General features: G+C 38.3%; 1 protein-coding gene across 2 annotated transcripts in view; it reads right to left on the reverse strand.

Moving 5' to 3' along the window:
* sema3e (sema domain, immunoglobulin domain (Ig), short basic domain, secreted, (semaphorin) 3E) overlaps positions 1-12,594 on the reverse strand; it is a 62,260-nt gene that overhangs the window by 26,334 nt on the left and 23,332 nt on the right. For both annotated transcript variants that reach the window (XM_056261394.1, XM_056261393.1), the window contains exons 2-4: positions 6,411-6,571; positions 3,424-3,483; positions 3,166-3,285 (exon numbers count right to left, since the gene is read on the reverse strand). In XM_056261394.1, the coding sequence (XP_056117369.1) occupies positions 3,166-3,285; positions 3,424-3,483; positions 6,411-6,571 (341 nt within the window). The remainder of the gene's footprint in view (positions 1-3,165; positions 3,286-3,423; positions 3,484-6,410; positions 6,572-12,594) is intronic.

Here is a 12,594-nt window from a genome sequence, read left to right on the forward strand (position 1 = left end):
TCTCCTGGGAGGATGGAAATGTTTGTTTTCGCTTGTCTGGATGTTTGGTTGGAGATTTTAACAGAGTGAGAATGATAAAACTCCCCATCACACACACTAAAACAAACTCTGTCTGTCTCTCTGGAGACCAGGCTGTTGAAGAGTGTTAAAGTCGCTTCAGAAACAAAGCACTGACAGAACTACTTTCTGTCACTTTTACATTAGTATTGATAGGATTTTGCCTCCTCATTAGAGAGATAGTGGAGATAATGACAGGAAATTGTTGGGAAGAGAGAGTATGTCAAAATCTGAACGTTTAGCATACAAAAATATAGGATATAAAAAGTGTAGTGTATATACAAATAAACTTAGTGTATATACAAATAAACTTAGTGTATAGCCTATACAAATAAGGGTTGATTTTACATACAGCCAATAGAAAGATTAGATGCACTACATATATTTTCGCAATGACAAAGTTTAACTGCCATCAACAAATTTAAACCTCCGCAAACCAATGACAATGCTAATGAAAATATTTTATTGCCTTAAAGTTGAAAAGGTGAATAAGATATTTTATTAAATTAAGGATCTTTGGATCAGTGTTGTTTTAGTATTACTTTTATAGTATTTATAAATGTAGCAGGGTGATGCTTAACCCCCGTTGCGATTGGCCAGTGTCATGCAAATATGTGAACCTATTAGTGCCCGTTTTAGGAATATAAAAAGAGGGTGGTTCGTTTGCTTGGGATGCGTGCGTCATCTTTGGTACCGCCTCTTGTGGACATTCTGTGTTGCGATTGAGGAATAGTAGTTGCTTACAATAGTTCCCAGTTCTGTCAGGACCACTATCGTCAAATACGATTGACAATGAGCATACAGTTTGGATTGGCGGTATGGTTCCGTTCTGGGCGAGAACTCCCTGCGCATCCATGCAGCCTAGTATGGATAAGAGCAGGGAGAGCAGCATTAACCCCCCTTAGGGTCAACAGAACAGAACCAACATGAATGTATTGCAGATATCATTAATTCAAGATTTTAAAATACAACATAATTCGAGAATTTATTCTGCTTCAAGGGGAATCAGAATGCCAAATGCTGACTGGGCGACAGGAAGAGCTGGGGATGGAGGAGGGTAATTAGCTCCTGAGAAACACGATAGCTGCTGATATACTGAAGGAGCTTATATATGTATACAGTGATGGGCGTCATATTCCTATAGGTAGACGTGGATCAGCTGAGAGTCAGCTGATGCGAGCTTGACTAACGTGACCTGCCAGAACTGACGCTACGCTTGATTTTGTTGGCATGCAAGTAGCCATGAACCTCTCCGGTTGAACTGCACGTCTAAGAGTTCACGTAATTTAGTTTGGGGATGAATGTTGTTAAAAAGACAAACAAACAAAGACAAACAAAGTACAAATTAACAAAGCTTAACGTTGAACCTTGAACTTTTCGCCATGTAACCCCTCCGGTCCCTACTCGCCCCGCTCCGAGAGGGACTCGAACCGGCATCTCCAGCATAGGAGGTGGGTGCGCTAACAAGGACGTTTAAGACCGCAGTCTCTAGCGTCAGTCACTAGTGCGCCTCTTGAGATCAGGGGAGTGAGGTTTACTTGCACGGCTCTCACTAGCTGGCCTCTGTAACACTCAACCCCCTAAACCTTACTCCCATCTGGGTCACGGCACCAATAAAACCCCTTCGTTCCTATTTGCCCCACTCCGAGCGAGACTCGAACCGGCGTCTATAGCCTGGGAAGCGGGGGCGCTAACAAGGACGCTAATGACCTCAGTCTCTAGAGTTAGTCGCTACTGCGCCTTTTGAGATCAGGGGAGTGAGGTTCACCTGCACAGCTCTTACTAGATGGCCTCTGTTATACACATAGCAGTGAAAATGTAGGTCATATTCTTTATTCTCTAACTCTCTAAACCACCAGATTTTTAACATTCCTTTAACGATGATACAATTCCATATGCTTTTAAGTATTTATTTCCTTCCAACTGCAAATTTCAAGCAAGCTGAAAACCAGCCATCATTTTATCAAACAGCCCTCCTAACTGAAATGTGCTCCTAAACTTCACGGTGACACACAGCATCTGGATCTTTTTACAATCAAAGATTTCAGATCCAAACAAGACCAATGTTTTAGTGTCTTGAGATGTTAAATGCTTTAACTTGTTACCACTCTGACTGGTTTCAATTATCGCAGGAGTCTCTGCACTACACCATGTGTAGAAAAGAGTGAGAGTGACAGTCGCTGACTACAAGGGTAGTTTCCAGGACAGTCTCTGGTGACAAACAACAGCACAACACTGGACACAATTAATCGGTGAGTCACTACAACACATTCCTCAGACGATAAACAGGAACTCTTCAAAGCATGTTTTCTGGAATATACTGTAAGTCAGAAAGTGGACAGAAGGACAAAGCGACACCGGAGCATTTTCAGCGACCTCAGTCTGCTTCCGATACAATAAAATCCTTTAAAGATGCTGTGGCCACTGAGGCATCTCTGAAACTTTGTCAACAACTGTGACTCATATTATGGTTTTAAAACATGCCAATGGCATTGTGTTTGTTCACCTTCTGTCTTTGAAAAACAAAAAATGTTTAAATGATAAAAGTTGTTTTTTCATGTTTTCCAATAAAAATATCTAAACTACGGAGATTTACTAACATTCATTAACCATTTTCAGTCATATCTGACTCTTGGTGATTATATGGGCCTTCTCCATGAATTTTCTTGGCAAGGTCGCCAGGTCCCCATTTCATGACTTGGGACTCATACACACATGCATTCACACCTACAGACAATTTAGCATCTGTAATTCACATATACTGCATGTATTTGGATTGTGGGGGAAACCAGAGCACCCGGAAGAAAATAAAAAAAACTTGTCAATGTAAAAAAAATCCCAATATTTCAGGGCTGTAAAGGAATTAAAAATTCTAAATGAATTACACAACGTGCCAATTAATTTAATTTATTGCAATTAATCACATTTCAATATTTTTTTTAAGATGATTCAAATTCATTATTGTAATTTGTTTTAATTAATTACACTAAATGAATGTGTTAAATTGACTTTATTTTCTTATTGCTAATTGATATTATTTTCAAGATGTTTACATATTTTTACTTGAAAACAAGATTTTTTTTCATTCCCATAGTATATAAGATTTACCTGTGTTCCCTGACCCACTCTGATATAGGCACACACTGGGCTGAAGGCGCCAGTTCCACATGCTAACAGGTGGGTGCTGTTATAATGCTGCACCAGCTTAATGTAATTTGCACACTCCGGCTAAGAGAGAGGGACAAAAAGAAAGATAAAGAGAAGAAAATATGTTTCAAGAATGTTTTTTAACACATTTCATCAAACATTGTAGTCATGTAACAGGATACCACTGTGTCACATATACAGGATGTATAACAGATTTACCTTCTCTCTGCCCTGCATTAAACAATCCCCCACCTGCTCCTCAGAGCTCGCCCAGTGAATCTAAAACAGAGAGACAGGCAGATTGGTTGTGGTAATGTTCTGGCACAGAAATGCTCTTGCTCTACTTGGCTAAATACTGTCACATTTATGTTTGACCTGTGGTTGCATGAAAAAGTTTAAACTTTTTTTTTCCTGCATTCCAGGGTCATGGGTTTGATTCCTAGGGAATGCATCAACTGATAAAATGTCGTTTTGGATAAAGTGTAAATTTCGTAAATTCCAAGTACACTACAGTTGAATTATTACTCGTTACAACCAGCTAATTATAATCCTGGCTTTATTATAATAATTATAAAACAGACTTTTCCAAGTCCACTAAATATTTGTCTACTTAAATATATACAGGTCCTTCTCAAAAAATTAGCATATTGTGATAAAGTTCATTATTTTCCATAATGTAATGATAAAAATTAAACTTTCATATATTTTAGATTCATTGCACACCAACTGAAATATTTCAGGTCTTTTATTGTTTTAATACTGATGATTTTGGCATACAGCTCATGAAAACCCAAAATTCCTGTCTCAAAAAATTAGCATATCATGAAAAGGGTCTCTAAACAAGCTATTAACCTAATCATCTGAATCAACTAATTAACTCTAAACACCTGCAAAAGATTCCTGAGGCTTTTAAAAACTCCCAGCCTGTTTCATTACTCAAAACCGCAATCATGGGTAAGACTGCCGACCTGACTGCTGTCCAGAAGGCCATCATTGACACCCTCAAGCAAGAGGGTAAGACAGAAAGAAATTTCTGAACAAATAGGCTGTCCCCAGAGTGCTGTATTAAGGCACCTCAGTGGGAAGTCTGTGGGAAGGAAAAAGTGTGGCAAAAAACGCTGCACAACGAGAAGAGGTGACCGGTCCCTGAGGAAGATTGTGGAGAAGGACCGATTCCAGACCTTGGGGGACCTGCGAAAGCAGTGGACTGAGTCTGGAGTAGAAACATCCAGAGCCACCGTGCACAGGCGTGTGCAGGAAATGGGCTACATGTGCCGCATTCCCCAGGTAAAGCCACTTTTGAACCAGAAACAGCGGCAGAAGCGCCTGACCTGGGCTACAGAGAAGCAGCACTGGATTGATGCTCAGTTTTGCATGTCATTCGGAAGTCAAGTTGCCAGAGTCTGGAGGAAGACTGGGGAGAAGGAAATACCAAAATGCCTGAAGTCCAGTGTCAAGTACCCACAGTCAGTGATGGTCTGGGGTGCCATGTCAGCTGCTGGTGTTGGTGCACTGTATTTTATCAAGGGCAGGGTCAATGCAGCTAGCTATCAGGAGATTTTGGAGCACTTCATGGTTCCATCTGCTGAAAAGCTTTATGGAGATGAAGATTTCATTTTTCAGCACGACCTGGCACCTGCTCACAGTGCCAAAACCACTGGTACATGGTTTACTGACCATGGTTTTACTGTGCTCGATTGGCCTGCCAACTCTCCTGACCTGAACCCCATAGAGAATCTGTGGGATATTGTGAAGAGAAAGTTGAGAGACGCAAGACCCAACACTCTGGATGAGCTTAAGGCTGCTATCGAAGCATCCTGGGCCTCCATAACACCTCAGCAGTGCCACAGGCTGATTGCCTCCATGCCACGCCGCATTGAAGCAGTCATTTCTGCAAAAGGATTCCCGACCAAGTATTGACTATTGAGTGCATAACTGAACATAATTATTTGAAGGTTGACTTTTTTTTTTGTATTAAAAACACTTATTTTATTGGTCGGATGAAATATGCTAATTTTTTGAGACAGGAATTTTGTGTTTTCATGAGCTGGATGCCAAAATCATCAGTATCAAAACAATAAAAGACCTGAAATATTTCAGTTGGTGTGCAATGAATCTAAAATATATGAAAGTTTAATTTGTATCATTACATTATGGAAAATAATTAACTTTATCACAATATGCTAATTTTTTGAGAAGGACCTGTATATATATATATATAATTAAAATTATGTACATGACATGAAGACTCATAAAAATATATTGCATATGGTCCAACCGCATGATGGCCGCCATACTGGGATCACATGATCAGCTGTATACTATTTACTTTATCTCAGTAAAGCTGACTTTACTGTCTTCGGCAAATGACATATCGGAAGTCATTCAATTGCAATTGAAAGTAGTAAGGGAGTAGTAGTATGTATTTTCAGATCTGATTTGTGGTTCAGAAGTGTTGAAATATTATAAGTTCTGTGACTAGATTGTATGAGACTGCCTGACTGACGTGATGTATTCTTATTAAAACTATGAGCGTGAAGTTTTTTTACCAAGATTTTTGCACTAAATAATTTTAAACATTATTTCTGTAAAATGTGCGGTTATGAATAATTATGCCCGTAATAATTGTTTTATAATTCTTACATAATTATTTATGTTGGTTAGCCCTAGAAAACATACTCTTCTTCTCTTTCAAACAAATCAGTGGTCATTTGGTTTATGTGGACACAGAATATTCATTCATTTTACCATGAAAGGTAACAGTTGCTTCACAACCATTTTGAAAGTTCCATGCGAATGCCACTAAGGGCTAAAATGCAACATTCATATACGATCAGACACTTCAGTTTGGAATGAATTTATACCTGTGTTTGTATTTCTACAATGAACTTAAAAAAAATTTAAACTATAATTAACAGTTTCAGTGCAACAACGAGCACAAGGATTTGTGAATGTCCATGAATTGAAGGGGAGCAGATGGTTGCAATCCATCTCTGGGTTCTATTTGCATGAGTTGTTGATTTTATTTATTTAATACGTATGTGTGTAGTTATGCTGAGACTTATTTAGCAACAGACGTAAAATGACTTGCACAACGTACACTCAAGAGCCAAATGAGCTAATAAACTTTACCACAACACACACACACATGACAATGCTGGACAGACATGGTGCCCAAATCCTAAGAACATTGTAAATGCATGTACCTCTTTGTGAGGGGCAGTGATGCGCTCCAGATTGAGAGAGTACAGGATGTCTTTTCCACCGACGATTAGCCTTTCCTGGGTCTCATCCAGTAACATACTGTAGTGCAGCAGACGCCCCTCTCCGGCCTGGAACAGCCACGTCCTGTTCAACTCCCATAAATCTAAAAACACATAAACAATTAGAAAGTCCACATGATTTGACGCACCATTCATATCCAAAACACAGACTGTGTGAGATGAATTGTGCACCAAACTTAAATACTTTGGAATTTATTGGTGAAGCTGATTTAGTTCTGCCATCATTTCCTCAAAACGGACAAAAAAGCACAATAAAAGCACCATGTGCACAAGACTCCAAGGCAGATTGCTTTGTGTGAGAAAAGATGTTTTTCACTAATAATCGAAACACTTGCCCGAGCTCACAGGGCATTTTGTGAATTAATTATTTTCAATGAATTGGTCGATCCAGTTCACAAACCAGCCTGAATGATTTGAGGGTTTTCAGTAGCGTTACATGTTATTTTGTTTAGTTGTCTATTCAGAATCATGGGAGAATCGTGATCCCTATTTTAATTTTATTTTTATTTTTTAAATCATGATTCTCAATTTATCCAGAATCGTGCAGCTTTAATTTTTATTTGAATTTTTTGTAAAAATTAAAACACTTTCTGTCCCTTAAAGGTGCCATATGTAAAAATTGAGGTAAAAATATCCAACAAATGAGCTACACGTATCAAAAGAATGAGAAGAAATAAATGCAGTGATGTCATTAAAAAAATGACAAGTTATAGTGCTACCGAGATATAAACCTGAATTAGCATGCTAAATTACTAGCCCCGGCCCGGCCGGTGTCATAATACCAGTTTCGGCCATGGGAGGCGGTATGCGGGCAACATACATAACCACCAGCCAAACTCCAATACACGAATAACTCGCACGGCTTGTGGGCGTACTTGAACCTGATGTCAATCGCGTCTATATGAGACCGGCCTTTATAATTTAGTGTTGAGATGTTGTTCATTGAGTCTCTAATCTCTAAAAATCTCCAAATGAACTGCGGTCTTACGATCGTGTCAATTGATTTGATTAATATGCGCGAGGGAGAGAGAGAGCAGGAGGACAGCGCTCGTGTTGTTTGAAGACGTGAGAGTGCGCGCGCGCGGCCGGGGCGCTCTCTCTCTCTCTCTGCTCGTTATGCGCCCTGTCAAGCGCAGCAGTCATTCTATTCTACATCACTCACCGATCAAAATAGGCTTTGGCGGGACAAAGCGGACGATTTGACGGTTTTAGAAGATTAACAACCCGAAACTAAAAAACAGACTAGAGTAGGCCAACTTTCTGGAGGTATACTGCCCCCATCTGGTATGGAATATGTGGATTTTGTATTGATTTTTTTTACACAAGGCACCTTTAAATTTGAACTCCAGCGCATGACTCCAATCTCTCGGCTACTATGATGCATTTCTTTCCACCACAGAGTGAAGTCAGGCAGCTGGAACAGGATTAAACAGACCACATATATCCAAAATCAGACAAAGATGCACTGCTTCAGTGAATCGTGATATGAGAGAAATTGGATTATATGATTAATCAAAGTATGCAGTGTCAATGACTTATGACAGATTTCCTGAGTGCGTTTGCGTGTGTGTTGGGTTGCTCCACAGGGAGTTGCCCTCGTAATGGTCTTGACCTTCTGATTTATTCAGCGTGTGTGAGTTGGCCCTCCAGTCATACACACCCAATGACAAAATGTGTTTTTCATTTTAAACGCTCTCTGGTTGCTTTAGACTGCAAAATGGCAGCCTCCCAACACACATGCAGATGTAGGCAGATCCACACACATATACCAGTGGATGCTGGTACAACAGGGGCGGACTGGCCATCTATGTGATCTGGAGTATCACAGAACGGCCGGTACTCCAGGACGGCCGGCGGGCCGGCCCACCACCCGCCACACACGCAGTCATCACCTGTTTTTTCCCCCCACTAATCTGTTTCACACTCCAGTACTGTAGGTGGCAGCAATGCACCTTTAAGTTGGATGCCAGCGCGGAGCATTATCAGCTCGGCCCAAAAAAACTGCGATCGCGGCCGAAGCAGCTGTGCGAACTGATCTCGATCACGCGAACATTATTACACAGAGTTGCGCGATCCACTGAGAAGCATTTCAATTCAGCGCAGAATTCTCTATCTCTATTATAAACCCACAGATGGCTGTGATTTAAGCTAGTTAAAAGCCAGATTAAACAGCGCTGATATTCTCAACATCTTGACGCAAAAAAACAGGTGAAACATTGTTCCAAGAACAAACCAGTTAGAAGACATTTCACTCCACAACTTATGAATTAACTGTAACTTAGTAAAACAAATTTTTTGGCAGAAATGTGCCTGTATTCATATTAAAAATGCTGTTATATTAATAGTCATGTAGGCCTATAAATGTAGGCTATTAAATGTAATGCAGTAATGTTTTTGTTTAGAAGTTATGGCAGTTTATTTATTTATTTTGCATTAAATATTTATACTAAATGTTTATGCTACAATAGGTTTTTAGAGAATAATATATATATATATATATATATATATATATATATATATATATTACAAATTTTTCAGGAATTGTTGAACCAGAATATCAAGATATTTTATTATTTCGCATATGATGGTGAAAAGTAAAAAAGTTAAAGTTAAAAGTAAAGGTAAAGGTAAGGTAAAAAAAAAACACCACCATGTTATATGTATAATAAATATTTTTGAGTATAGCCCTTCTAGATTATTTTATCCCTTTAGCCCTCGCACACAAAAAGGTTGGAGACCCCTGGTATATAGTAACTATATGTTTTATAATTACAAGTTTGTGTAATTAGGGTTTCTGTAGCCAGTGACATTTCATTATTTGTATTTTATTTTCAATGCAGATGTAATGGCATTGTACATTTTGTTGTTTTTTATTTGAAGACTGAGGCTTCATTAATAAACAAAACCCCAATTGTCATCATTGTTTTTGAGATATTACTTGCTGTGAATACCTTGTCTGATATAGGTTACAGTATTGTGGCATAGTATCAGGACATCCTAGTGGCTAGGGGCGAATGGCTGGATGATGGGCCTATTTGGGAGAAAGTCCAGGGCTGTTTTTTAGCCCCAGTCTGTCCCTGTGGTACAATGACACATTGACAATAAATAGCTACATAAATAAAAAAAATGTTTTTAAAGAGAAATATATTTAAAGGAACAATTCAGCTTTGTTTACTTGTTTTAAATATAATTTACACACCCCTATAACATTCTTGCTTTCATTAAATGTGTATTTTTCAGGAATATCTTGCCCATTCTTTTTAATATAATGAAAACATTCAAGGACTAAGGCTGTCATCTCCAAAAAGCACTATAAAAGAATCATGAAGCCATTATGAAATTATAGTTAATACTGTAGCTCACTGGAAGGGAAGATCACCATTGAATGATGATTTAAATTGTACTGTTTTCATCACACAAAGCTATGATATCACTTCAGAAGAGGATACAGTTTGAGTCATATGCACTGCTTTTTGTATAATTTTAGAAGCTTAAAATCTTCAGCCCCCATTGTAATTACATGGAAAATAGAGACCAAAATGTATCCTTTTGTGTTCCACAGAAGAAAGAAGAGGGGGAGTCCTCAATTGTGCATATACAAATTCTTTAAAAGAGCCACTTAGAAAGTTAGAAAGCAAAAGTATGTATGAAAAGAAGATAAAGGAACCAGACAGACAGATAAAGGATAAAACTGGATTACTGAAATGATAGCAAGAGAAATAAACAGACATGAAGAAAGTGGAAAGAGACAGACAAGGTCAAAAACAGACATTTAAAGTGGCAGACTTTGATCAAATTTTAGTGTCTGAGAACAGCTCTTCTGAAAGACGTTCAATGTGTCTTTAATTAGGTTTATGAGTCTTTTCGGTTAATAGAACTGCCTTGGGATATATATATATTAAAAAAAAAAAAAAAAAAAAAAAAAAAGCAACACTCACACCCACAGTTTTCAAGTTCATTTGGAAGTCAATCTAATACTTCACCCTGTGGTTTTGCAGATACAGTGGGGTCTAAAAGTCAGGAATAATTTCCAGTTGGGGAACTGGAAATTATTCCTGACTTTTAAACTCCATTGTATCTGCAAAACAGCAGAGTGAAACATTAGTATATATACTCTTATTAATTCAAGGTCTCTCCCCTATTGATGTTTATGTGACCTGTCGTTTTGTTTTATTTATGTTCATTGTATGAAATCAATTCCACTAGGCCTCTTTCATTCGATTTGATTATGAGCTTCTTTCTCATTCTAAATCTCTGCGTTTGGCCTCTTCTTCATGAAGATAAACGAGAAAGATAAAAGAAATAAATAAAACCAGACTTAGCTCATGATTTTACTGGGCTCTCTAAGTGATGTTTCACAGGGAGGGTTCGTCCATTCTTTTAAATATTTATTTAATATACTGCATTTATTAGCGGAGACCACAATGAAAAGGGATTCGGCATCATAATTTACTGGGAGGGTGCATCCACTCTTTTAAATATTTATTTAATATATTGCATTTATTAGTTGCGACCACAATGAAAAGCCATAAGGCATCATAATGTTTATAAAGAGACCTTGTATCTTGAACAAACACCAAATGTCCCAACACCGGCCAAAAATAATAATCCTGAATGCCCCCAGAGGCAATGATAATTTTAACCCCTCACCATTACTAACTCAGTGCCCTTGACCGGGCAAGGGTCGTACTATTAGACTCTTCAGTGGAGGGGTAGAGGAGGAAATCAGGTGAAAAGAGAAGCATTCAACTGGTATAATAAATTAAAAACATGAGTAATGTACTCCTAATATACTCAATATGAGCAAATGTGGTTATGATACTGAGTAACTTAGCATTTTAGACAGAATATTGCCTATTATGTGCAATTCACACCAAAGACAATAACCATACAGTTTTAATGATTATTCTAATTCTATGAAAATAGTGATGACCACACCACAGCTATTACGATAACAGAAGACCGATATCATTGGAATCACTTTCAGAACTATTTTTTTCACAGCTGATGAACTTATATAAACATCAAGGTTTTGGCAGTAGATGGTGACAATTGATTTTGTCTTTATGAGTGAGTATGAAACCTTCACTCCACCAATTAGTTCAAAACACTGATTACTTCAGGAACAAAACAAGTGACTGTCCTTTTGAGTGAGTCATTGAATCATTCGTGCAACCAGTTCATTCAAAAACTGTTCATTCAGGACACACAATGGTTGATCAAGCTTTGACTTTGTTTGGAACTATTTTTGTTGATGGAGCAAAAAAACCAAAACAAGTAAAGCCCTGTTCACACCAATAACGGTAACTATAAAGATATAAATATATAACATTAACTATATAGTGTCCACACCAATCCACAATAACATTCTGTTTATTATAAAAGCGAGCTGTAGTAGTTATGTCATCTACCGGTTTAAATGCCCGAGGTCTCGAAAAGATTCTGATTGGCTGTTCGAGGGATCTGTCTTGATCAGCCAATCACATTTAAGTAAAATAACTAATTGTTAAACGATAATGTTTGTTTACATCTTATCGACGGGCAACATATTTATTAATTCAGATTGTAAGTAAAAGTACATTTAAATAGGCGCCCCTATGCTTTTAAGACAGAAAGTGACTGCATTTGCTTTCAGGAAACATTGTCAATCCCATTCTCAGACCTGTCAGCTAATAAATTTGAAAAAGCGGTTATTGAAAGTGAAATGACCCAAACCCTCTCTAATCCATATCCCCATGTGCTGAACAGGCTGCATTTCCCCGTAAGCTAAACTAAAGACCTGTTTCCTCTGCCCAAGGCATCTGAACCTCAGCCGGGGTGAGCAGGTCTAAGGAAGTGCCAGTTCTCCCTAAAGAGGACTTTGGAGGGCTGAAGATTCCAGATTTAAAGAGAGCTGATAGGCTGATTGCGGATGTGGACGTCTACTCCCTTTGCTGAGGGGCTATCGGCTATCGGAGATAGGGAAGTGCTTTCATCCTGGGAAGGAAAAGAGCTTCCTTCTTTCATCTGTCACTGTGAGTTCTCCATCTTTTGTCTAACAGGAAAGGTCATTATGTAGACCTCCAGATGGATGAACTTTTCATAAATCATATTTTTCTCACAGTAG

Source organism: Rhinichthys klamathensis, unplaced genomic scaffold (assembly GCF_029890125.1).
Source record: "Rhinichthys klamathensis goyatoka isolate OS25496 unplaced genomic scaffold, OSU_Roscu_1.1 h1tg000181l_1, whole genome shotgun sequence".
Lineage (NCBI taxonomy): Eukaryota > Metazoa > Chordata > Actinopteri > Cypriniformes > Leuciscidae > Rhinichthys > Rhinichthys klamathensis.